This window comes from Vulpes vulpes, chromosome 9 (assembly GCF_048418805.1).
Source record: "Vulpes vulpes isolate BD-2025 chromosome 9, VulVul3, whole genome shotgun sequence".
NCBI classification, from domain to species: domain Eukaryota; kingdom Metazoa; phylum Chordata; class Mammalia; order Carnivora; family Canidae; genus Vulpes; species Vulpes vulpes.
This window is the reverse complement of record NC_132788.1, coordinates 22,243,712-22,267,992: the sequence shown is the minus strand read 5'-3', so window position 1 is coordinate 22,267,992 and position 24,281 is coordinate 22,243,712. Positions and strand designations below refer to the sequence as shown.

The 24,281-nt window shown below is 38.3% G+C and overlaps 1 protein-coding gene across 4 annotated transcripts in view; it reads right to left on the bottom strand.

Moving 5' to 3' along the window:
• Positions 1–24,281, bottom strand: part of ELP3 (elongator acetyltransferase complex subunit 3) — a 91,231-nt gene that overhangs the window by 4,508 nt on the left and 62,442 nt on the right. For all 4 annotated transcript variants that reach the window (XM_026007863.2, XM_072719568.1, XM_072719569.1 and 1 more), the window contains 4 exons: positions 20,115–20,205; positions 17,377–17,442; positions 15,382–15,609; positions 14,109–14,190 (listed from right to left, as the gene is read on the bottom strand). In XM_026007863.2, the coding sequence (XP_025863648.1) occupies positions 14,109–14,190; positions 15,382–15,609; positions 17,377–17,442; positions 20,115–20,205 (467 nt within the window). The remainder of the gene's footprint in view (positions 1–14,108; positions 14,191–15,381; positions 15,610–17,376; positions 17,443–20,114; positions 20,206–24,281) is intronic.

The window sequence follows — 24,281 nt, the reverse complement described above, 5'->3', positions numbered from 1 at the left end:
TCTTCTTTACCATGGATTACCAGACTGAAGATGTACCATTGGTTGGAATGTTTTACTTGCTGAGGCATGCTACAAGCTGCATCTGTCCACCACAACCAGCTGCAGGGGTGAGACAGAAGCCACTCCTGACACCTAATGCAGAACTAGCCAGGCCCTGGATTACTGCAGAAGTTCACTCACCTTGAGTGTGTCCTGATTTCCTAGGCACGCTGCTGAAAAGAACGGCTCTGCAGGGGCACAGCTAAGCATTCCTCTGTCATGAGGAATTCCCACTGAGCACACGGGCTCCCTGGGCTCTTCATTCCTGCCTTTAGACAGGGCACGGGCCCTATAAGCCAGTACTAACTTGAGAAGTGGCACTCAGGCTTTGTGCTTTTTTGAAAGAAAGGTACGTTTTCAAGCTCCTATCCTTGTTTTCAGTATCATGCAGTTAACACTGAGATGGACCCTACCCAGAAGTAACACTACTTCTGGACCCTCTGGGTGACTTAGTATTTGGGGAAAGAAGTCTGACCTCCAGTGGGCCTTAACCAACTAAGCAAAAATACTCCCCATTTGTATTTCACTGTGCCTGTCTTTTCTAGAAAGAGCCCCTCACCCCCAGCCTCACCTCTTGCTGTTTCTCAGATCTGATGAACAGACTGGGGAAAGCATTAGGACTCTTAGCCAGCTTGGAGGAGAACACACCATCACCGGGGCGGGGTGCTGGCTGTACCCTGCTCTCATCCCCCCTCTGTGCTGAGTAGGGCTCCCAACAGTCCTGTCACGGTAACTTTCCTCTTGTGATTCGGCCAACAACAAGCAATTACATGTCACAGCTGACGTCAGCCAGCCTCCCAGACTGACGTAGGCAGGCTGTGTCACAGGCCTCACCATTAACGCTGCTCCTGCCCTTGAGGAGAGATGCAGGGGGCTGTACATATAACTGAGTTCTCCACTTAGTTGCCTGGGTGTCTCTGCGAAGCCCCTGGGCTGGGGAATGGACAGGACTTACAGCAACATGCAGCAGTCCTTAGGATGCCCTTAGGGCAGCTGTCAGTAAAGCAGTCAAGACAGGGAGGAGTGGGTGGGTCAAACACCTGCTTCGTTTTATCCTCCAAGTTCTATAACCCCTAGCCACAATCTACCTATATCACGGGGGCTTTTTTCCTACTCTCAGAGGCAGGATAAATGTTTTATCTTCACCACTTTGCAGGCTGTGATGATGATGAAATGAGATAAGGTGAAAGAAGAGTATTTTGAAATGTGCTAGAGTGATATTCTGGGATTTGGCTGTAGTGACCAGCCTCTGTAGCTACCTTCCTGGCCTCCGCCTGTGCCGTAGGACATACACCTCTTTTGGGAGAAAAACAAAAACCTTGTTTGTTATGTGTGAAGGAACTTTAGGTAGAATCAGCCCCAAGACAGAGTTAAGTTAAAGGCAGGGGACACTGTTCACCCGGATGAGATGACAAGAACTGAGAGCCAGTCAGCACTAAGTGAGAAAGCCTCTGTGCCCTTTCCCAATTATGACCTTTGGTTTTATTGTTCAAGGTTGGCTGCCAAGAGCTGCCCACCTCCTGTGAACCTGGCTCCTGGGGAAGACCAGGGACTATAGTATTTCTCTGATCCTTTCTCTGTACCAAATGCCTTGAAGCCTCAAGCCCTGCACAGTGGACAAAAATGCCTCTGCTTTCTCATCCCCCGACCCTCTTTCTTTGAAAGATGCACACCATTTAGTTTAAGATACAATTTTGCATACTCTAAATATTGAGGAAAGAAAGGAAATCACCTAGAGTGATTTCCTACATACATGCCAACTGCCTCAGTCACTGGCTATAGGAGCAGGTTAATTTTGAGTTGCTTAATGCTCTTTAGTAGAAGTGGGGGAATAAAAATCACAAAACCTTAAAATTTATGAAAGAGGAGGGACACAAGGGTGGTTCAGTTGCTTAAGCATCTATATCCCAGCATCCTGGATCAAGCCCTGCATCAGGCTCCCTGCTCAGCCAGGAGCCTGCTTCTCCCTCTCCCTCTGCCACTGTCCCTGCTTGTGCACACGCTATCAAATTAATAAAATCTGAAGAAAAAAAGAAAAAAGTAGTGAAAGAGGAAAAATGGGACAAATCTGTTTACTCAAATTCTACTGATTCTATTTTAGAAAACAAAAGGGGGAGAAGTAAGCAAAAGGAGTAAACAGGTCAATGTGGTGCCTGAATTGGGTGGAGAACAACTCTTCGTATTACTGCAGCCCTTTCCTGCTAAAAGGAGAAATTCAACACCAAAGCTGAGGCTGAGAAAACTGGAAACACATTTTCCCTTCCAAAGAGAAAAGCCAGGAGCAGGAATGAGCCTATATTCTACCAATCTCCATTTTAAAACAAAGGAAGTAACAACTTCAAAGTCGATTGAGTACAAAGTATAAAGCTAGAGGAGGAAGAAATTTCTTGAGCACTTAGAAACGTGGCAGGCATTGCATCTAGATATTTGCCATACCAACTTACTTAAATGTCTAACAAGGGGGAGCCTGGATGGCTTAGTTGGTTAAGTGTCTGACTCTTGGCTTTAGCTTAGGTCATGGTTTCAGGGTTCTGGATTGAGCCCCGTGTCCAGCTTTGTGCTCAGAGATTCTCAGGGAGTCTGCTTGAGATTCCTTCTCTCTTCCTCTCCCCTACCTGTGTGCATTCTCTAAAATAAATAAAATCTCAAACAAAAAAACCGAACAAGATTGGAATTACTTTTTAAAAAAAATATTTTATTTATTTATTAATGAGAGAGAGAGAGAGAGAGAGAGAGAGTCAGAGACACAGGCAGAGGGAGAAGCAGGCTGCATGCAAGGAGCCCGACATGGGACTCGATCCCAGGTCTCCAGGTTCAGGCCCTGGGACAAAGGCAGTGCTATACCGCTGAGCCACTGGGGCTGCCCCTGGAATTACTATCCTATGAGGAATGTGAGTTCCAGAAAGGGTCCTAATGAAAGGTCAAAGAGTTAGGAAGCAGAACTGTAATTCGGACCCAGGTCCCTTGTCTCCACCGCTCACGGTATTTCAGATAAATAGAATGGACAACTAAGTGGCTTGTCTTCATCACCTTACCTCTCACATCTCTGTCTAGTTTTTGAGGATCGTTTTTGATAAATCACCAGATGAAATAAACATGGTAATCTTACTTTCATTTCACTAACTGGGCTCAGTAAGAAAAAGTTACATAAAAGGGTCTGATAACATAGGTAGGCAGTAACAAACTTTGTAAGCAGACATGGCTTACAAATGGGATACCTACTATTACTTTTCAGTGACAACTTGATAAATTGTGGTCACCTCTTTTAAAATGAAGAAAAATACAATATAGCGTTTGGAGGGAAAAAGCAACAAAGATGGAGCAATGATGGAAACCAGATCTCAGAGGAAGGGGAGTCAAGTCAGGACTATGAAACTTATAGAAAAGAAGGTGACTTCACCCTGGACTCTGCACACTAAATGATTAAGGTTAACTTTCCAGCTGAGATCAATTTAATTTAAAAAATTTGGACAAACTCAAAATGCTTCCAGTAAAAAAAAAAAAAAAAAAAGTCAACAGTTCTTATCAGGCAGAGAATAAGGAGAAAGGTGAGCTTTAAGAAGGGAGTAGAGCTTTTGTGCCTCAGTGGTGTTTGCTAATCCAGGAAGAGCAGCTGAGATCCACAGAGACTAGTTGGAGATAAGTGGGACCCGGCAGGAGTCACATGGCCACCGCTCATCTTACTCCTTTCCACAAAAGGGTGCAGTCTGGATTGTGGGAGTAACTGAAAGCCAGAGTTGCTTCAAAGACTCAAGGAGATGGAACAGACAGGGGTCTGAATTCAGAGCCTGGTAAAGGCACAGACTCCAACATAACAATCTTTCTGGACTTTGAAAGGCTCGACTTTGAAGTGGAGAGAGGGATTGCTGGGGAGTGGGTCATTCAAACAACCCAGATAAACTGCAAGCCTTGCTCTTGGACAACCGTGCTCTTAGATGCCCTGGTGAAAGGAAAACAGAAATCCTCCTTGGAAGAAGCTAATATCATCTGGTCTTGAAGTATTCTTGAAAGCAAACTCTCTAATAATAAAATGTTCAGGTATACTTTGAACAAAATAATGAGGTATACTTTGAAACAAAACAACAGGGTAACAAGAGACTATCAGTACTCCAGATCTGAGGTCATTTGATGCAAATTGTAGAAAAGCTGCGCTTACTACATTCATTGAGATAGAAGCTGACTTTAAGACTGTTTAAAAGCAACAAGAAACTATAAAACATGATGTAATAGATGAAAAATATACTAGAAATCAAAGAATTGAAAAATAAAATGAGAATTAAGTCCTCAATGAGTTTAGCAGTAGGTTAGACTGAATTAGTAAACTGTAAGCTAAGTCAGAAGAAAATATTAACAATGACACATGGAGAAACAAAACAATAGGGGTAGGGAAAGAGGGTATGAGACACAATGGATACAATGAGTAGGCCTAACAAATGTTTAAATGCAGTACCAGGAAGCGGGGAGAGAATGGGATAGAGTCAATATATGTGTTAGTTCGATACTACCTCTGTTAAGACACAAGACTGTCCCCTTCATTGCTAGTCATGTGTTGGTTAAAATTCAGCCCACATCACATTTCCAAAGCCAAACTTGAAAAGAGAAAATATGCTAAATCTATCCTTTGAAACTTACATCTGATTTTTCTGAGTAGGTGCAATGATTGAGATGATGGATTCATGATCATTTTTAAAAAATCAGTAAAATAAACTGTTTTAATTACTTTGGGGTTCAATTAATCAATTATTGAGTGATAAATGCCTAGTAGCATTAATACAAGGCAAATGTATTCATTAGTTTCATTCATTTGCTACTAAAATGAGACTTTATTATATCTCATTGATCTCTTAGTTGGATGGCAATATTTCACTCCTCAACAATGAGCACATATGAGAGGAAAAGGTTTTTATTCAGAATGTTTGATAATGAACCAATTAACTCAATGACCTTAAATCTTTGAAAGAGGTTTTTTTCCTGTTCTTAAAATAAAAAAAAAAAACCTTAAAGTTACCCACATAGAGCAGTTGATTATTCAAAGTCATTAATATAGCACCTTAGTACCTTATTCTCCAATACTTTGGAAGATACAGATAATATGTGAGCAGAGTTACAAGATCCAACCTGCTACCCAGCAACCTAAAAGTTCTTCTATCCATTCTGAAATGGCTATACCAAGATAACAAAGACAAACTGAATGAATAAAAGTATCTCAATGAATAAAAATAGGTAACTTATAAAGCACTTAAAGAGAATCTAAATGAAAGTTAACTTAAGAGTAGGGTGATGGTGGCAGGTTATCCTACAGCTCTTAGGTTTCTTCCCTTCATAGGGTATCTGATATAGGAGAGCCCGTAATCTTCTAAATTTTAAGTATTTAAATTTACTCCACTCCAAAATGGAGTGGCTCTGTTCATATCAGTGTAGAATATTGGTATGTCACAGATCATTCTCACTACTTTGCTCATGTCCCAAATTATTAGTGTGTCTCTGCAGAAGTTGAAGACTGTGCCACCTGTAACCTGATAGGAAGTGGGATCCTTCTATTTATAGTCTTAAAAAACAGACTTTAAAAGAGCAAATGTTGGAATAGGAAATTCTAGAGATCAGTCCCTCCACGGAAACTGCAAAAAATAGAACCAACTATTTTGGGACACTAGATCTTAACAAGACACTGAAAACAACCAGTAAGTTGTTATAAGCAACTCTCTGTCTCTGTGATCACTTTACTGGGGGAAACAGCTGACACATGATGAACAACTCTATAGAGAGACCTACATGGCATGGTCTACTACTGTGGCCCTAAAACCGACAGCCTGTGAGGAACTGAGGCCTGCCAAAACCACACGGTAACCTGGCATTGGGTCTTTCAACCCCAACTGAATCCTAAAATGATTACATCCCCAGTTGATACTTTAACTGTAGCTTTATGAGATACCTGAGCCAGAGGTACCCAGGTAAATTACTTCTAGATTTTTGACCTACAGAAACTGTGTGATAAACTGCTTGTTATCAGCCACTAAGTTTTGTGGTTATTTATTACACAGCAACAGATAATGAATATAAGATGTTCTGGGACTTCTAAGCCCAAGTCTCGATTCCCCTTCCTTTCAGAGCTCAGCCTTCAAGCTACGGGATGTGATGTGTGAGTTATGTGGAAAAGAACCAAGGTGCTTATATTGACAGTCTCAACTGAGCACCTGCTACTAGCTAGAACTGAGACTCCAGACAAGCCAACCTAGTCAACTGACAGCCACTGAAGCCACCCTAGTGAAGGGTCTAGACATCATAAAACAAATGAACCATCCTCTCTAGGATCTGCTGAATTTCTCTAACCCACTAAGAAAATCACTAAATCACTAAGCAAATAAAACGGTGGTTCTTTAAGCCACTAAATTTTGGTGTGGTGTGTTACACAACAAGAAAAAAACCAAAACAATCAGTAACCGGTAGGATTTTCAGTAAGAGGTAATAGAGCACATATGGTATAGATCTGGGACTTCTGGACTGGCATACCAAACATCAGTAATTCATTCATAAATAGTGGACAAACTGGACAACTGGATGCTCAGAGAGGTAAAGGATGGGGGGATAAGCATAAGGAAACATTATATCTCACGGCCACTATCCAGATCCCTAAATCCACCAGTTAATGTCTTAAAATGTGAGCTATTAGTCAGAGACAATAGTTTAAGCCAGGCTGACCAAAGAGTAAGAAATTCCCTGTGTTATGCTCTGTTGGAATTAGAAATGCGTAAACTAAAAGAGTCCATAAAAGCAGTATTTTAGTTGCTAAGGAAGGGCAGCATCAATATTTTCCAGCATTATTTAGTGATCTGCTCATGCAAAAGGGAAAAATCTGTCAAATCCTTGCCTCTAATAGATCTAAAAGGGGAAAGCTTTATTACATTGAATGGATTATAGCAATGTCAAATATTTACAAAAAAGAGCCGCACTAATCATATGAAAGTTACATTGATAGGGAATTAACATTGTAACAAAATAAAAACAGAATTTGTGACAGCAGATGATAAGTAGTCTAGAATAGACCCCTCTGGAAAAGGCTTCCCTCCTCAGAAAAAGCCTGTGAAGTGTCTAACTTTACAATAAAGATAGTCGTTTCTATCAAAGCTCCCAGACCTCTCGGGAATATTATTAGGAGCCACACGATATAACACTATTTCTCTTCCCAAGCAGAAGCACACAGTCATAATTCTCAACATTCATAAACTAAGAGGAACAACCATGGGGAGAGAAAGCATACAGATGTGTGTCAATATTAGCAAGGCTGTCCTCTAGGACATTAATGTGCACATTTCTGAGACACAAGGAAACTTGCTAGCAAGGACCTGGGAAGAGCATCAGCACTTGCCAGATACTGTTCCTCAAGGGCCAACAAGTTACTACCTACCCATATCACTAGCTTCTGCCTAGGTAACCTCACCATGAATTCAGTTGTTGACAAGATCCAAACAGTGGAAACTCACTAGTGACTGATTCAGGAATATCTGAAAAATATTAATTAATTAATATGGTCATGAGATACTAAGAGAGGGAAAAGTATAATGCACTGGATATGCAAAGTACTATAATGTGGTACCTGATTCATCTACAAATGAATAAATAACAAGTCAGGGACTAAAGAGTCCTGAGAGGAGCTGGGCAACAATGTCTCCACAGTGGCATTTTTGCCCAGTGGCAATACAGACACCAATGAGCAAACATTTAGCTAATTTCTTATCTAGGAAAATAGTATTCTACGTCATCAATGCTAGTCTGATTAATAATGATACTAAAATCAATAAAATCCTGGGAACAAAGCAATATTTTATGTTATATCTATTGTCTTTAAAAAGAAAGATATCAGCTACCACCATGATAAAATCCTATGGGAACATGCATCAAAAGTATGTATAATTGTTAGAATATCGAAGCAGAAGAAATAGAGAAATATACAGAACCCTAACAATGTGCATTTAATTAGGGGCTAGTTTATTAAAAGATAAATTATGTAAAGGGATGAGACAGGAACTACAAGAGAGCAAACAATCTATTCCCCTCCTTTCTGAGAAGTGCTATGCACATGTGGCACCAACTGGTTTGCTTTTGGCAGGCTTCCTGTGTCCATCAGCAAACAGATAAGCCCAAATGAGGAAAAGCTTTTTCTAGGCATTTTGGTAAGGATTATGAGTTCCTTACCAGACAGATCTAGTTACAAATGCATACTGCTTTTCACCTAGATTTTAATGCAAAGAATAAAATTACCTTCACCTTAAATAAAGGGAGACCGGATGTAGCCTGGAATACAGGTGAAGTTTCTGGGTCCAGTAAGTAACTCTAAGCCATTTGTAGTTTAATGAAATCATCGACTGCTATTTTCTGCTCACATATCATTAAACACTGGCTCTGGGGTACTAGACTATTAATTTCAGTCCTGGGAAACCAAACTAGATTATATAAGGCACAGTTACATTGATGTTTTTTCACTAGTAGGCATTGTAGATGTAGCTTTAGAATCATATTCTGAGCATTGTGATTTAGAATGATGTCATCTCTACAATGACTCCTTTACTCACTCCATATTTAAGGTTTATGGTTTACTCACCCTGTGTATTTATCTTCTCCCCTGCTTTCTTCTTTGCCTGTTTAATGGGTTTAAACAAAATGGCTAACAGTCTCTGACTTTAGTAATTTCTGCCATCAACCATTCAGGCATTTTCCTCATTTCTCACCACCACTGTGTGATCTATCAGCCTTGTACAATTCTTGGCCAATGGCCATATTAATTTTCTACTTGAAAGAACACAAATAGAATACTGCTTATGACGAAGGTACTGGGGGGAGCTTGGGGAATAGCTGTTCGTCTTGATGCATAGCAATTAGCTTGGCAAACAGAAATGGTAACATGATTGGATCTGATACCTAGCCAAAATTGCCAAAAGAAAAAAATCATTCTGTTGGGGGTATTAAGTGGCTTTTTAAATAGTAGCTATCAATAGTTCTATTTGCCCTTTTGGAAATGGTACGGGCAGTGTAACATCAGAGATCTCCAGTTTCCATGGTGATTATTAGTGATGGCATTTCAAATGTTGTAGTTAGGTTCTACAGTATAATCACTTGCACTTTATACCACCATATAGGGAAGAGAAAAAACTGCTTCATCTTAATGTATTAGAAAGAATGATCATCAGAAACAGATAAGCATCACGGCTTTTAAGTTGATACAATTTGTTAATCTTAAACAGATATATGTTGATAGAAGCTACATGAGTAAGTTGGGGAAAGATACTAAAGCACTTGGATGTAATGGGGACTAATTACCTGCTTTGATACTTAGCGGTAATTAACTGCCTACACATTATTTTGTAAACTGGTTGTTCTTATCCTATCGATTTACCTATTTTTGTATGTAGAAAAAGATTATTTTCTTATTTTTAGGCAATTAATCATGAGTTGAGATGTAAGCAGAGAGAAAAATTTATCTTCTTCTGCAGTTAGGGATAATCTGTGGGGTGAAGACTGAGTTGGCTGTGCAGCCCAACAGCAACATCCCTCAAAGACAGGGCAGCATCTTGTACTCTTCTGTCCTCTCAGTGCTGGTTCCTTGAGCACAGGAGGTACTCGATATGCTTGGTGATTCTGATGTTGATGAAGCCAAATATTTATTTCATTTTTGCTTTAATTCTCACATTTATATTGATGATTAACCTTAAAACACAGTTTACTTACTGAGACAAATATACATACTATAAAAATAGAATAATCTCAAAAGTGTAAGAAGGTGCTTCATTTGACTTCAATAAACAAGAAAATTTGCAATTTTCTCATATAGCTATAAAGTTAGTCTTTTAAAAAAGGATCAACCAGCTATAAAATATTCAGTATATACCCTCTAGGAACAAAATATATTTGAGGTAACAAAGAAAAACTGATTTGTTTTTATTTTTATTTTTATTTTTTTAAAGATTTTATTTATTTATTCATGAGAGACAGAGAGAAAGAGAGAGGCAGAGACACAGGCAGAGGGAGAAGCAGGCTCCATGCAGGGAGCCAGATGTGGGACTCGATCCCGGTTCTCCAGGATCAGACCCTGGGCCGAAGGCGGTGCTAAACCACTGAGCCACCGGGCTGCCCCTGACTTGTTTTTAATAGGGAAAAATAGAACACATGGAGACTTTCTGACTAGTGATTCAAATCAGATCTACTGTGTGGTTAATCATATTGTCTAGAATCATAGATTATAAATCCAAGTGACAGAAAATCTGCTGGCAAGTTGAGAGGAAGTCATAATGAATCAGAATGTAATTAAAAAAAAAAAAAACTCTACGAAAAAAAAAAACCAAAACTCTACGTAAGTGCATTGCTCTTACAGTCACAGTAACCAGAATGATAAATGACCTGTCTCTCCCTTGCTTAAGCTCCTAGTTATGCCAGGACAGACTATCTAAGCCACCACTGTGTATAAAATCCTACAGATCAGAACAAGGATGATTTACAAATCAAGGGCAAGGTCAAAAAAAAACAGAGGACACTTAGGTCACAAAGTATCACCAAACTGTGACTGAAGTCACTGTGCATCCACAAATCATGGATAGGATAACCTACCTAACAGGAAACTGTATAATTTTTATCATCATATACCCAGTGTACAAGGAGACCAAACTCAATTACTAATGAAATTAAAGGGCTTTCTAACATGATTTCAGAAAAGAATCTATTTAAAATGTAATCAGTAAAACATAATTGGTTACTCTGAAGACACTGAGGGACAGAGTTCTAGACTGCTAGAACTGTAAAAGATAACCTACCTCAGTTGTTTTTAGTAAGGAAAGAAAGGTCCATGGAGATCAAGTGAAATTATCCAAGATCACAAGGAGTGCTACTGTCAACACAGGCATTCCATTGGAATCCAAATGGAATGCCTTCCCCCTACCACATGTCTCTTCCTATACAGTACATCTAATGAAGCACTGTGACTAAGCACAGTGCACAAACACCACTGTGATCAGATTTTCATTCCAAGGATCAATTTATGGAGAATAACTGTTTGACTCTTTGCAAAAATAATTTATAACACAACCTCCCCCCCTACCACCCACACACACTCATTGTACTCAAAGCAGAAAGTCCAAAGTAAAAAATGAGCAACCATGGGAGGACAAAAGCAACATAAAAGATATGTGATATCATTTGTGGAAGAAAAATAGTGCAAGGGACCATAAGGGTAGGCGAGGAATCTGCATGGGGAAAAATCAGAGAGGAAGACAAGCCATGAGACACTCTTAAATCTGGGAAACAAACCGAGGGTTGCTGAAGGGGAAGGTGATGAGCGAGGGGGTACCGGGTGATGGGCATTGAGGAGGGCATGTGATGTGATGAGCATTGGGTGTTATACACAACTGATGAATTACTGAAAACTACACTGGAAAATAATGATGTACTATATGTTGGCAAACTGAACTTAAATTTTAAATAAGACATGATAATACATTAAATCTGCACTACTCAAAGTTCTGAATTATGAACATCTCAGGTATCTGACTCAGAAACGTAACTGGAACAGTAACACATTTCTAAATTAGAGAAATAAAATGCACCATACAAAGAGCAAATGTTCTTGGTTTTTTTTCATTTGAAAGGTGATCAGATGTTGAGTCAAAGAGAAAGTCAAAGCATTATGTGCTTTCCCCAATAGAAAGCTTTATAGACTAGAGTGACAGGAAGTAATACTTCCTTCCTCTCATAGAACTCAGTTTGGTTCAAAAGACAATCCAGGACTGCTCCAACAGAAACTCACTGGCCAAAGGAAACCCCCATACAGAAATTTGGTAGTCCTATTGTAGTGCTGATAAGCAGAAAGGTTCTTTCCTGCTATTTTCAGTAAGTCTCTTCTTATTATTTTAAAAATTCTACAGGCAGATGATCTGAAATTGAGCTATTATTTAGATTACGATAAAAAGCTAGAAAGAGGACAGAAACTGATTTCCACTTAGAAAGACATCCTACTCATAAAAAACCAACACTGAGGCTCTTATGGACAACTGAATAGAACCTCAGGCAAATCAGGGGGCCTCTCTGCATGTAACATTTCTAAAAAGAGAGAGATGTTATGAAGGCTAATGAAATAATGTGGAGAAGTGAAAGAATCTACCAATGCTCTTCAGTTTTAAAACTGATTATGCTCCCATAGATACCAGAAAACCATGTGATTGCATAGCAGACTGTGGGAGTACAGGCACTGCCAGGGCCACAGAGAGTATCCTCATCTTAATGATTTGGACAAGAATATGAAAATCCTGTTACTCAAAGTGTGGTCAGAAGAGACAACTGGCATAGGTATCACTGTGAGCTGGTTAGAAATGCAGGCTCTGAAGCCCTACCCCAGACTGAATGGGTCAGAATGTACATTTTAACAAGATTTCCAGGTGAAATACAAGTACATTTAAAGCTTGAGAAGTATTGTGCTAAAAACACTGACAGTGCTCTAGCAAAAGGGACCACTGAAATTTCAGGTGCTCTTGACCCTCCACAGATTTGTGTAGGAGTCCTGAGTACCAAGAAAGGCTGACTTCTAAACAACCACAGGTTACACAGTTGAGAGGTAAACATTTTTTATTACAAATATCAGTATCTATTGGGTAAGCCTAATTTGGTTCCCTCTTCTTTAGTGAAATTAAAGAAAACAGAGGAAAAAATATAAAGCTAGCCATGTTAAGAAATCTTTTACTAATCTGCCTGGATAATGCCAAAAACCATAGCCAGACTAAACGATTAAGTGAGCCTAGGTTATTACATTTTCATAATTATAATCATTAAAACCTGAGCAAGGGTACTGATTTATTGATCAGCAACAATTATTGATTTGTTTTAAAAAAATGCATTTCAACTTTCATTTTCAGAAAGGATTATGTAAAAGATCTTAAAAGAAAATAATCTGCCTTTAAGAGAGAATGTTTTCAGGACGTGTGGGTGGCTCAGCGGTTGAGCGTCTGCCTTAGGCTCAGGGCGTGATCCTGGGGTCCCAGGATCGAGTCCCACTTTGGGCTCCCTGCATGGAGCCTGCTTCTCCTTCTGCCTGTGTCTCTGCCTCTCTCTCTCTGGGTCTCTCATGAATAAATATAGAAAATCTTTTTTTTTTTTAATTTTTATTTATTTATGATAGTCACACACACAGAGAGAGAGGCAGAGACATAGGCAGAGGGAGAAGCAGGCTCCTTGCACCGGGAGCCTGACGTGGGATTCGATCCCGGGTCTCCAGGATCGCGCCCTGGGCCAAAGGCAGGTGCCAAACCGCTGCGCCACCCAGGGATCCCAGAAAATCTTTTTTTTAAAGAATGTTTTCTAATAGGAAAAGAAATGCTGGAGAAAAAACAACCTATGTTCTGATTACAGCTTTTCCTATTAGCTTCTTACTGGGAATAGCAATTTTTGTAAGTATATAGTACCAAAGTATAGGAGTGAAACAGTACATATGTACATATGCTACTTCTTGCTCCATTCATACCAGAATTTCCTTTTTGTGCCCACTTCCCCAGTTATCTGATGTCCTAGATAAATATGGGAAAACTTGCAAACAGGGAAAAACTGTTTCCCAGAAGCAAAGTCACTGAGAGCAGTATTTAAGGAGCAAAGAACTCTACCTTTAAACATCCTGTACTGGCAACTGAGGTTCCATTCTAAGTTTCTGAACACCAATATTGATAATGGCCACATTGGTTTACTTTTTCTTGGATCCCTATCACCAAATTTCATTTTCCCAGACAGAGTAACCAGGCACAGAGCATGAGAGGAAATGCCCCTGACAGCTAGTGGGACAGACAGGTGACTGATGTGACAGACAACAAGGAAGACGGGACCCAAGTTACTGGTATTGCCAATCAGAGATGCAGTGCTTCTGAAACTATGCCACCGAACTGCTTGCAGGAACTCCGTGTCTGACCTCAAGTCTTTCACTATTATACTCTGCCCAGTTGTGAATAATCACAAATAGGGGCAAGAGAGGCCTGAGATCGTTTTAATTCTGATACCAAGTTAAAGATGTGAATGGATCATGACCTCCGTCCTCCCCTAGTTACCTGATATGACAGCTATTCTCCCAGACCCGTGTTCTTCTCTAGCTATTCTTTCTGCCTCCTCCATCAGCAGCATGCCAAATCCCTGGAAAGAGCAAAAGAGGGGGATAGGGAATTAAGAAGGAAGTCATTGAGGGGCCGTAAAACAAAAAGGCTAATATGCAGTAGTTGCTAAAATCTGCTAAAATAAGAGAGACAAAAAAAAAAAAAATATGGGAATAAGAGAAACCATTCAATTATACCAAAAATACACTGCAGCAGACGAGTAAAAAAGGCAATAATTTTGAAACAAAAGCCATCAAAAGGTATTCTGTGGATGATGTAGTCTCATCACAGGAAGGGGGCAATTGCCTCTCAACTCCTGTCTCTTTTTAAATAAGCTCTAGGCAATCTCCAGGTGATGAAGTCTGGGGCATCTAATCTTGTTTCTATTAGTCACCTTTTCAATTTCTAAAAGGTTTTTGAAACCAGGCAATATTCTTAAATCACCAAGTTTAGGGTTTATGCTATATCCACATTAGTGGTTTTAAGCCATTTTCTAGAAATTTGAAAAAAAATTATTTATGTATGTTTGTGGGAGTTATGTTTAGGTTGTTTGTGGGGAGTGGAATAGCATTTCACTATATATCAGATATAGCTTGCATGTATGAAGAGCTTTAACATTTCACAAGTGCTTTTACATTATCATCTGCTTTGATTTCATAATACATAGTTGAATCATAACAAATAGCTGGTATTAGACCATTTCTGACTTTCAAAAATAGCAATTTCATATAGTTCAATCTAATACTATATTCTACTTGACTGAGTCTCAAATTTGTCTCTCACTTCCTCCCCTCTCATATACCAAAAGGGTACAACTTGGAGAAAAAAAATCCCTCAACATAAAATATTAGTTCCTTGGTTTCTGTACTTACCTTTCCCCTTCCTCCTTCCTCTTTCACTGTCCCTTTTTCTGTCCCCTCCCTCCACCTAATCCTTTCCCCTCCTTTGGGCAATTTTTGTCTCTCTCTCTCTTTCCTTTATTCCTTATTAATCTATTTTTGAGAAAGAGAGAGTGCATATGCCCGTAAGAGTGAGTAAGGTGGGGGAATGGGGGGAGAGGGAAGGGCAGAGAGAGAAAATCTCAAGCATAGTCTAAGATCAGCACAGAGCCCAATGTGGGACTCGATCTCACAGCCCTGAGATCATGATCTGAGCTGAAATCAAGAGTCAGATGCTTAACTGACGGGGCAATTTCTTAATTACAGTCAAACAGAAATGGAATACAGGATACCTGATGCTGAAATTTAGTAGGATCTCGACTGCTCACAGGGACTACACTTCCATACACATGCAGCTCTCGAACTATGGAAACACCTCCAACCAATTCAAAACGGAAGGTTTCCTCTGAACACTTTCGTAATCGCAGGAGGCCAATCAAAATGTCTTGATCTGGGTCTTCATATGATAAGAATGTTTCCCAGCCACCATTTGCAACATAATCTCTCCTTACCAATTCAACCTAAAAAAATTTTTTTAAAAATTTAAGTTAGAGAAAAAAAAATTTTTTTTTTTTTTTAATTTTTTTTTTTATTTATTTATGATAGTCACAGAGAGAGAGAGAGAGGCAGAGACACAGGCGGAGGGAGAAGCAGGCTCCATGCACCGGGAGCCTGATGTGGGATTCGATCCCGGGTCTCCAGGATCGCGCCCTGGGCCAAAGGCAGGCGCCAAACCGCTGCGCCACCCAGGGATCCCGAGAAAAAAAAATTTAAATTAGAGAACAAAATTAGTTTCTATAAGTACTTACTAAGGTTAATATACTCAACTAAGGATAAAGAACGAATAATCATGAATTATGCTTCTTTTACTTGTTTACTTTCAAATATCAATGATTAAATGAGTTCATGCCTTGTTCGTGGAATATTATAAAAAGAAAACTTATTTGAACATCATTAACTTTGAGATTCTTGCAGAGACCTGGCTCAGTAAATGCTTCTATGTACTTAAATCTTTGATCTTCCATGAAAAGTCTCTAAGGTAAAATTATACATTATGTTACATGTGTAGCTCCTGAGAGAACCACTGAGGCGCAGAACAGTCAGGTGTTCAATAGTTTCATTTCCTAGCCTTTACCTCTTTCACTAAAACCTGCTTTTGGGGGAAAAAAATTGTGTTACTGGTCATTTGTTTCTTGATGAGATTTTGAGAAAGTATGGCATTCCCTTTAAAGGGATGAGCCCTTTAAACTATTATGCCTAGTTAGTTATAAGATTAAAACGTCCAAGAAAATTCAAGCACTGGAGAGTAGCTTTTGGGGAAAGCTCTTGTGGTAACAATCTATAGGCTTTGGACTCTTCAAATCATTGTTCAAGTGGCCACTGAACTTTGCACCTATAATATGTAACAATATGCACAGAGAAACCTACATATATGGCAATGGTCACACCCAGACACATTTCAAAAATGGGCAGACTGTACCCATAGTAAGGTGAACAATTCAAAGTAAGGCTTATGTTTCTTCTCAAACTTAATGTTTGCTAACTAACTGATTTGCAAAGGAATTTGGAAAAAAATTATTAACTGTGTTTGGGTCTACTTTTCTCCTCAAAAATTCCCAAATGTTAAACATATCAATGCAAGTATCATAGGCTTTCTTAAGTGGGGTTCCACTTAACTCCCCCGGGAAATTTGGCACACAGCTAGGCATTATAGTTATATAAGGAGAGAAATTAACTGATTACAAACAATTAGGCTTAAGTTTTGTGGAAACCCTGCTGAAAAGGGCTCATATATTCATTTGATTATCACCACTGGAGTATTATTTAATAGTTGTACATAGAGAAATAAACATCACATCCAGCTTTACCTCAAGGTAGCCACTAGCTACATGTGGCTATTTATAGTTGAATTAATTAAAGTTAAATAAACAGTTCTGGAGTTGCACAAGCCACTTTTCAAGCGCTACTAGTCACATGTGACATGTGATTGGTGGCTGACACCATATTGGATGATGCAGATTATACATTTCCAACCCTGAAGAAAAGTTCTAGTGGATTGTGCTGATTTCAGAATGAAGCTGAGACTTGGTTTTCCTAGCCTGGCTCTTCTACAATTCAGTCACCCTCAGATTTGCCTTTCCTGTCTTGACATCTGTATCTATCCTTAATTACTCCTTGCTTACTTATTAGCTTCTAGGGATCAGTCCTGTTGGTGAGAAAGCGTGGGTTCAGGCTTGACAAAAATTTATGAACAGGACCCAATCTCTCTATAAAATGAAGAAACTAACCTGGTATGGTCGTACTTTGTGATGAATTTCTTGGATTCCAACCTCTCTAGTTCTCACATCTCGACACTGCCAAAAAAGAAAGAAAGAAAAAAAAAAAGTGGAGGAGAGGGGCAAATACAAAACTGCTAACTAATTCAATTTTTATTCACACCTTTCCACCAAACCCTGGGCTCAAAATTAAGTTTGAACAAATTCATAATGGTATAAAAAGAACATAACTTAAAAATAAAACCATCTTTAATAAATCTGAAGATAGGGGAAAACAAAGTATGAAGTTAGTACAGTAATGCTTTAAAAACAAGCTTAGAATTCAGAAATCAATATATAATACCCAAAGTAAATAACATACGTCCTAAAGTCTGAAAATAGTTTTACCCAGGGGATATAACTGTACCTCAAAGTATAATCCAAAACTATGGATATAGAAGAACAAAAGGCAAATTTCTAATTTTTTAAAACCTTCACCATTTTATGGCAGTTAATTTTTTTTAGTATTACCATGTTTGTATCATTTTAAAATGTCAAAAAGAGGGATGCTAAAAGACTGCTGTGTTTTTTGTTTTGTTTTTTTTTTTTTTTTTTGCAGAGAAGGGCACCGTGGAAGAAAGGATAGGAGGAAGGAAGAGAGGAAAAAAGGAAGAAAAGAAGGAACCTAGAGCTATTTATTATACAATTTGATAGTCACCAGAGCATTGCTGGGAGGCAAAAAGCTGCCTCCAGATGATACACATTAATTGTGTGGTCTCTGCAAGGCCAAACTCATATGATGTGACTCTCACTTCTATTCTACACCCCATTGTGCATACTACATAGCCCGATGCTTCTAATTACAAAATCCTTACAGTATTCCATTCTATGTCATATGGCATATTTTCCCCTACAGAATAAATTGTAAAAATTATTGTCAAAGATTCTAACATTTTCTACCAGTGAGAAAAAAATCATCCTAGGAAATGTAATGATGCTATGCAAGCTATACTACTAAAACAGTGTATTTATGAAGTACTGTTATATATGTATAGAATTCCACAAGAAAAATAAGAGCTCATTATTCAGTTCTATAAAAACAAAGCTATTTCCATATCCCAGGAACCAGCTCAAGATAATAATGCTTTGCTGATGAGTTCTTATGAACTCTAAAATTATATAGCAAGCAAGGATCACAGGTCTCTATAATCACAAGTCTATTACATTTAGATGTTGTCTTTTAGCTATGGCAGTTCTGTACAGTAGTTTGCATGTGAATACACCATAGTTACATGCTCTTAATGAACACCTGTATGCCTTTGGGAGGTGGGCTATGAAAGGATGCAGAGGGTGAGTGTGAGAGAGAATCCCAAGCAAGCTCCATGCCCAGTGCACAGGCCTGATGTAGAGCCTGATCCCATGACCCTGAGATCACAACCTGAGCCAAAATCAAGAATTGGAAGCTTATCCCACTGAGCCACCCAGATACCCCGAGAATGCTTTTTAAAAAGTAGAGATTGGTGTGTGCTTATTTTATGGTAAAGACACTGCCTATGTGAACTAGATATTTTTGGTTATGACTGAATCTTAGTCTTCCCAGTTTACTTTGAGAGAGGCTATCAAGGTTTAAAAGGGATACTAGGTTAAAGACAATAGCTAGATGATGAGATTATCAGGATAACCAGGCTAAGCCAATCACTTTGGCTATGGTATTCTCAGGAGAAAGGGGCCAGAAGACAAGGACAGCTAGAGATTGGGAAGCAGAACAGGCATGTAGTCTTGTTTGGCGCTATTAATTACTGAAAATAATACATTTGCTATTTTTCTACAACCTGTATTCCAAAATTGTCTTTTTTTTTTTTTTAAAGAATAAGCCAATCATGTTCACAGATTCTTCTCTGGAGAAGTTTTCTTAAAAGTTTTCTCCATAATAATTTCACTAAAAGAATAAAATATCTTGGGCAAGTCCATAAACATGCAATTCTCAAAACAATGTCTTTCAAAGTGTGGTCCATGTTTTTACTGTGTATGAGAACAATCCACAGCTTCATTCCAGACCTAGTGAATCCAAATTGCAGAAGGCAGAGCCTAGGAACCAATTATCAGGCCTTGACTCCACTCCTGGCCTTTTCTCTTTAGTAGCTCTAAGAAAGAGTTTCTAGGGCACTGTGAATTTATGTCAGAATCCCCTTCCTGTGATTAAAAAGTCATCTGTAGAGATTGTTGCAGATTCCTGGGCTCTTCTGTACTTCCAGGGTCAGAAGAAAGAAGATGTTTATTTAGGAAATATCTGTGAAATAAGTGAGTACCTGAACAGACATAGGGAAGGAGTAGGGCAAGGGACACTGAGCATATATGGGCAACTGCACTGTTTGGTAATCATTTTACACATGTAATCATTGTTTCTTCAAATGCGTACTCATATTTTCTATCAATGCTAGTCAAGAATTGAATACTCAGGATTTCAAAAGAAAGGAAAAAATAAATACTTCAAAGTTTAAAAAAGAGAGTTGAGCACACATAGTTGGCATCTGAGTAGGTAGTAGAAAAAGCAACCCTTAAATTGCCACTCTTTTAGAAGAAAGCAGAGGGGTGTAAGATGCAGCCCTTGCAACCACTGGTTTCAACTTCATGTTACAGAGTAAGAATGCCTTCAGTACATGAAACTTTTTGACCAAACTTGTGAGTCTGTAAGCATGTATCAAAGTTAGTATCAAAGTGTTTTGTGTTTCAGATTACTTTGAACCTAACAAGTATGGTCAGACTCTTACCTGTATTCCAAGGTCTTTCATTCTTGCAAATGCCAGCTCTCTCAAATTACCATGCTCTACTCCTGAGCTGACTAAGGGCATTGGAATATCTCTGTAAAAGAAAAACAGCTGTTGCAAAATACAAATCATTCTCTACTGCAGCAAGGCAGGGATATTAAGAAAAGGAGACAAACAAAAATCTACAAAGCAAATCAGAAAAGCAGAATATTCTAAACAGGAAGCAAGGTTCAGGACTTCTCTGTCCCTCAATTTTCCCATCCATGAAATTATGATTTTCACCTACCACTCAGGATTTTTGTGAGAAACATCCAATGAAAATCACTTTATAAGATTACAAAGTATTAAAATAAATGTCTGATAACGATTAGTAATGATTTTTGGCTAAAGGGATATTTGCACTAAGCAAAACAAGAAATACAACTGTCTTTTTAAATAAAATCCACTTTGTTTAAAGAAGAGAAATAACAATTATTATTAATGCACTGCTTTATTTTTTTATAAATTAATTTTTATTGGTGTTCAATTTATCAACATACAGAAAAACACCCAGTGCTCATCCCATCTAGTGTCCCCCTCAGTGCCCGGCACCCATTCCCCCCCACCCCCCACCCTAATGCACTGCTTTATTAATAGCTTATAAACACTTCCCCATACAGTTGCTGAATGACAAGTAACCAGGAAGCTCAAAAGCCTGGCTCACCCAACAACTGGACTCAAAGAATACCATCATTCCATCCCATTTCCCAGAAATCTAAATTAGAAGTGACTCGGTATTAGAAGATTAACAGCTTGCCTAAAGATAAGAGAAGATAAATTTTAATTCCTGGCATCCATACAGCATAAAGGCCAGGCATCAAAGATTTCAATCAAAAGTTGAGTTATGAGCCCTATTTTAGTAGCCCCCAACAGCCTCTTCTAGACAAAAATCAGTATCTGAAGATAGAAGTTAAAAAAATATATAAAGAATATGCTTAGCACGTCTGTTTCCTATTCAAAGACAAGTCTCCAATTTGCTTTGTCTAGTATTTGGTTCATTAGAAGATTTGAAAAAACAACAAATATCTTTTCTTTTGCTTTTGAGTCAACTTGAGTCTTTTACTTCTCTTTTTACTCATCCTTCCAAATGTTAAGTAAGTATATACAATTAACTAATTCATCCATTTGATTCTAGGAAGATATTTCTTAATCACTCAAAAATATTAAAAGCCAATCAATTAGCATTAAAAGTTATATACAGTAAATATATTAGGCTCTGGAATCCACAATTTCCATTACACATTACATAAAACAATGATAAGCCAAAATTCTTTAAGACAATGACACACCACGGAGTTGAGAGTGATAGTGATATTAAAAAATATATTTTAGTGTGATTAGTTAATATATATGATTTACTTGGAGTTTTTAGACAAAAAAGTTAATTTATTATCTTTGGAACTATAATTTCTTAAAATCAAATACATTTTTAATTGCTAATCAGATGTAGGGGCGCCTAGGTGGCTCAGTTGGTTAAACATCTGTCTTGGTTTCAGTTCAGGTCATGATCTCAAGGTTGTGAGACTGAGCCCTATTTGGGGCCCTGCGCTCAGTGAGGAGTCTGCTTGTGACTCTCTTTCCCTTTCTCCCTCCCTGTCACACTCTAAAAAATAATCTTAAAAAAAAAAAAAAGGTAATCAAATGCAGCTAAATACAGTTGGTAAAGTAAAAAAAAAAATATATGGTTTATTTCAGTAAGGAATGTGCAAATATACTGTTTTAAATATTTTACTGTTTCTTATTTATGTAAGCCAAAGTTCAAGTTTTCTAAATGCCCCTTTTCGCCCTGACACATTTTTAAAGATTTTATTTGAGAGAGAGAGAGAGAGAAAGAGAGAGAGAGAGAGCACGCACGCGAGAGCATGCACGAGTGAGGGTAGGGGCAAAGAGAAAGGGAAGCAGATTCCCCACTCAGTGCAGAGCCTGATGTGGGGCTCTGGGGCTCAATTTTAGGACCCTGAGATCATAACCTGAGCCAAAGTCAGATGCTTAACTGACTGAGACACCCAGGTGCCCCATTTACCCTGAAACAGTTTATAAATAATTTCACAACTTCAAAGTAAAATTTTAAAACTTGTTATATGATATTAATCTGATAAAATCAGTGCAAGCACTGTTAGTTTAGTACCCATTATATGACAGATACATTTTTTTTTAAATTAATTTTTATTGGTGTTCAATTTACCAACATACAGAAAAACACCCAGTGCTCATCCCGTCAAGTGTCCACCTCAGTGCCCGTCACCCATTCCCCTCCAACACCCGCCCTCCTCCCCCCTTCCACCACCCCTAGTTCGTTTCCCCGAGTTAGGAGTCTTTATGACAGATACATTTGATTCTTGTTATTCACTGAACTTAAATTCTATAAAGATGCCATGAACACTGTATTTGCAATTACTCAAGCACTGTTCCTACAGAAAATGCAGAGTTAGGTTTCTGTGAGTCTTAATCACATTTTCTTCAACTGATCAATACATAACCCTGTTTTATGTATATTTCTGTGTAAAGATACTTTATAATATTGTGGCTAGCAGCAGTATAATTCTTTCCTTAATGCAGCTCATCTAATATTTATTTTCTTCAGAAGGCTCATTACAACTTTCTTGTACTTACGAATGCTAGACAGCACTTCAGAACTATGCTTGGGGTCATTTTAAACAGCAAAATCAACACAAAGCACAAAACTGTGAAAAAAATGGGTGATTTAGTAGATTGTGAAAAGGACACCTGTTTACAGTATGAGAGCTGAAACAAGTACCCAGTATCAGAACAGTATCTTGTTCCTCCTCAACCCTCCAACTACTAGTGTAACATGTACTGATGACTGTTTCATCATCCCTATCGTGATTGTCAAATTGGTGATTATCATCCCTTCTGAATTTATTAGTTGGGCTTATATTTTAGTGCAAAGAACTTTCTCTTCTCCATTTATTTATTCACTTATGAACTCATGGATTCCTGTTTTATTCAAAGAGTTGTAATCTGATACTAAGTTATTTATTTTGTTGCTTAAATTAGATTTGGCCAGTGGGTATGGATTCAGGCTGGTTTCTGGGTCCTTTTGACATGCCTTCATTCTTTGAATATTTCCTTACTTTCTGAACAACAAGATGTTCCAGGTTTATTTTGTAAGTTTGCTGCCCCAGCCCTGGAACTGGCCATTTTTCCAAGCAGCCCTGATTCCTTTTAGTGGAGAATGGAATTTAGAAATCAAGATGTGGGCACTCACTGTGCTTGCTCATTACTACTGAGGTATAATTGTCTCCAGACTCTCTCAGTGTAAACAACCAAGAAATTTATGTATATACATACTTTGATGTATGTGCTTTATGTATGTGCATATATTCATATATGTACACACATAAACATACATCTATATTTCTATATATAAATTTAAAAAAATCCATGAGTTCATGCTAAATTACTATTCTAATCCAGTGTTCAACTTTTCACCTTACAATGTTTATCAATCCTTTCAAAGAGTGATAACTCTGGCTCTCTTTAGTATATTTACTTATTTGCTAAATCAAATAGTTTATTTGCTCAATATAACCAATCTCCTAACTACTCAAGCTGCCACAGCTGTACTCTCTACCCTTACTCTCCATTTCTTCAGATGACAGATATGTTGTGGCCAATGCCTCCATGGCATTGCCTCCCTAGGCAATGAGGAGGAGAAATGAGAGGGGAAAGGAAGATGGGCCTTATACAAATATTTTAAAAAATGAACCAGGACTTTTAAAAGACACTAAAATTTTCAAAGGAAGTAAACTCTCTAAGGGATTGGTTTTATCATATAGTGTTAAACAGAATTATATGACAGAGATTATTACCAGCAGGGTTGGCTAATAATTTGTGGGGCCTAGTACAATGACAACAGCCTCTTGTTAAGAAATTATTAATTTCAAGATGGTGAAAGCAAAGCATTAAGCCAATTTCAAGGCCTTATGAGACTACACAGGTCGCACGTCCCAGGAGCTGGCATTGATTACCACGAAGCACAAATCAGAGAGGACCTGATAATACAGGGCTTTATAATGATATTGACAGTTCATAAATATCCTTAAATTTATGTCTGTCACTACAAAAATGCAACATGGTTTTAATAGTCTTTGGTGGTAACATGCTTAG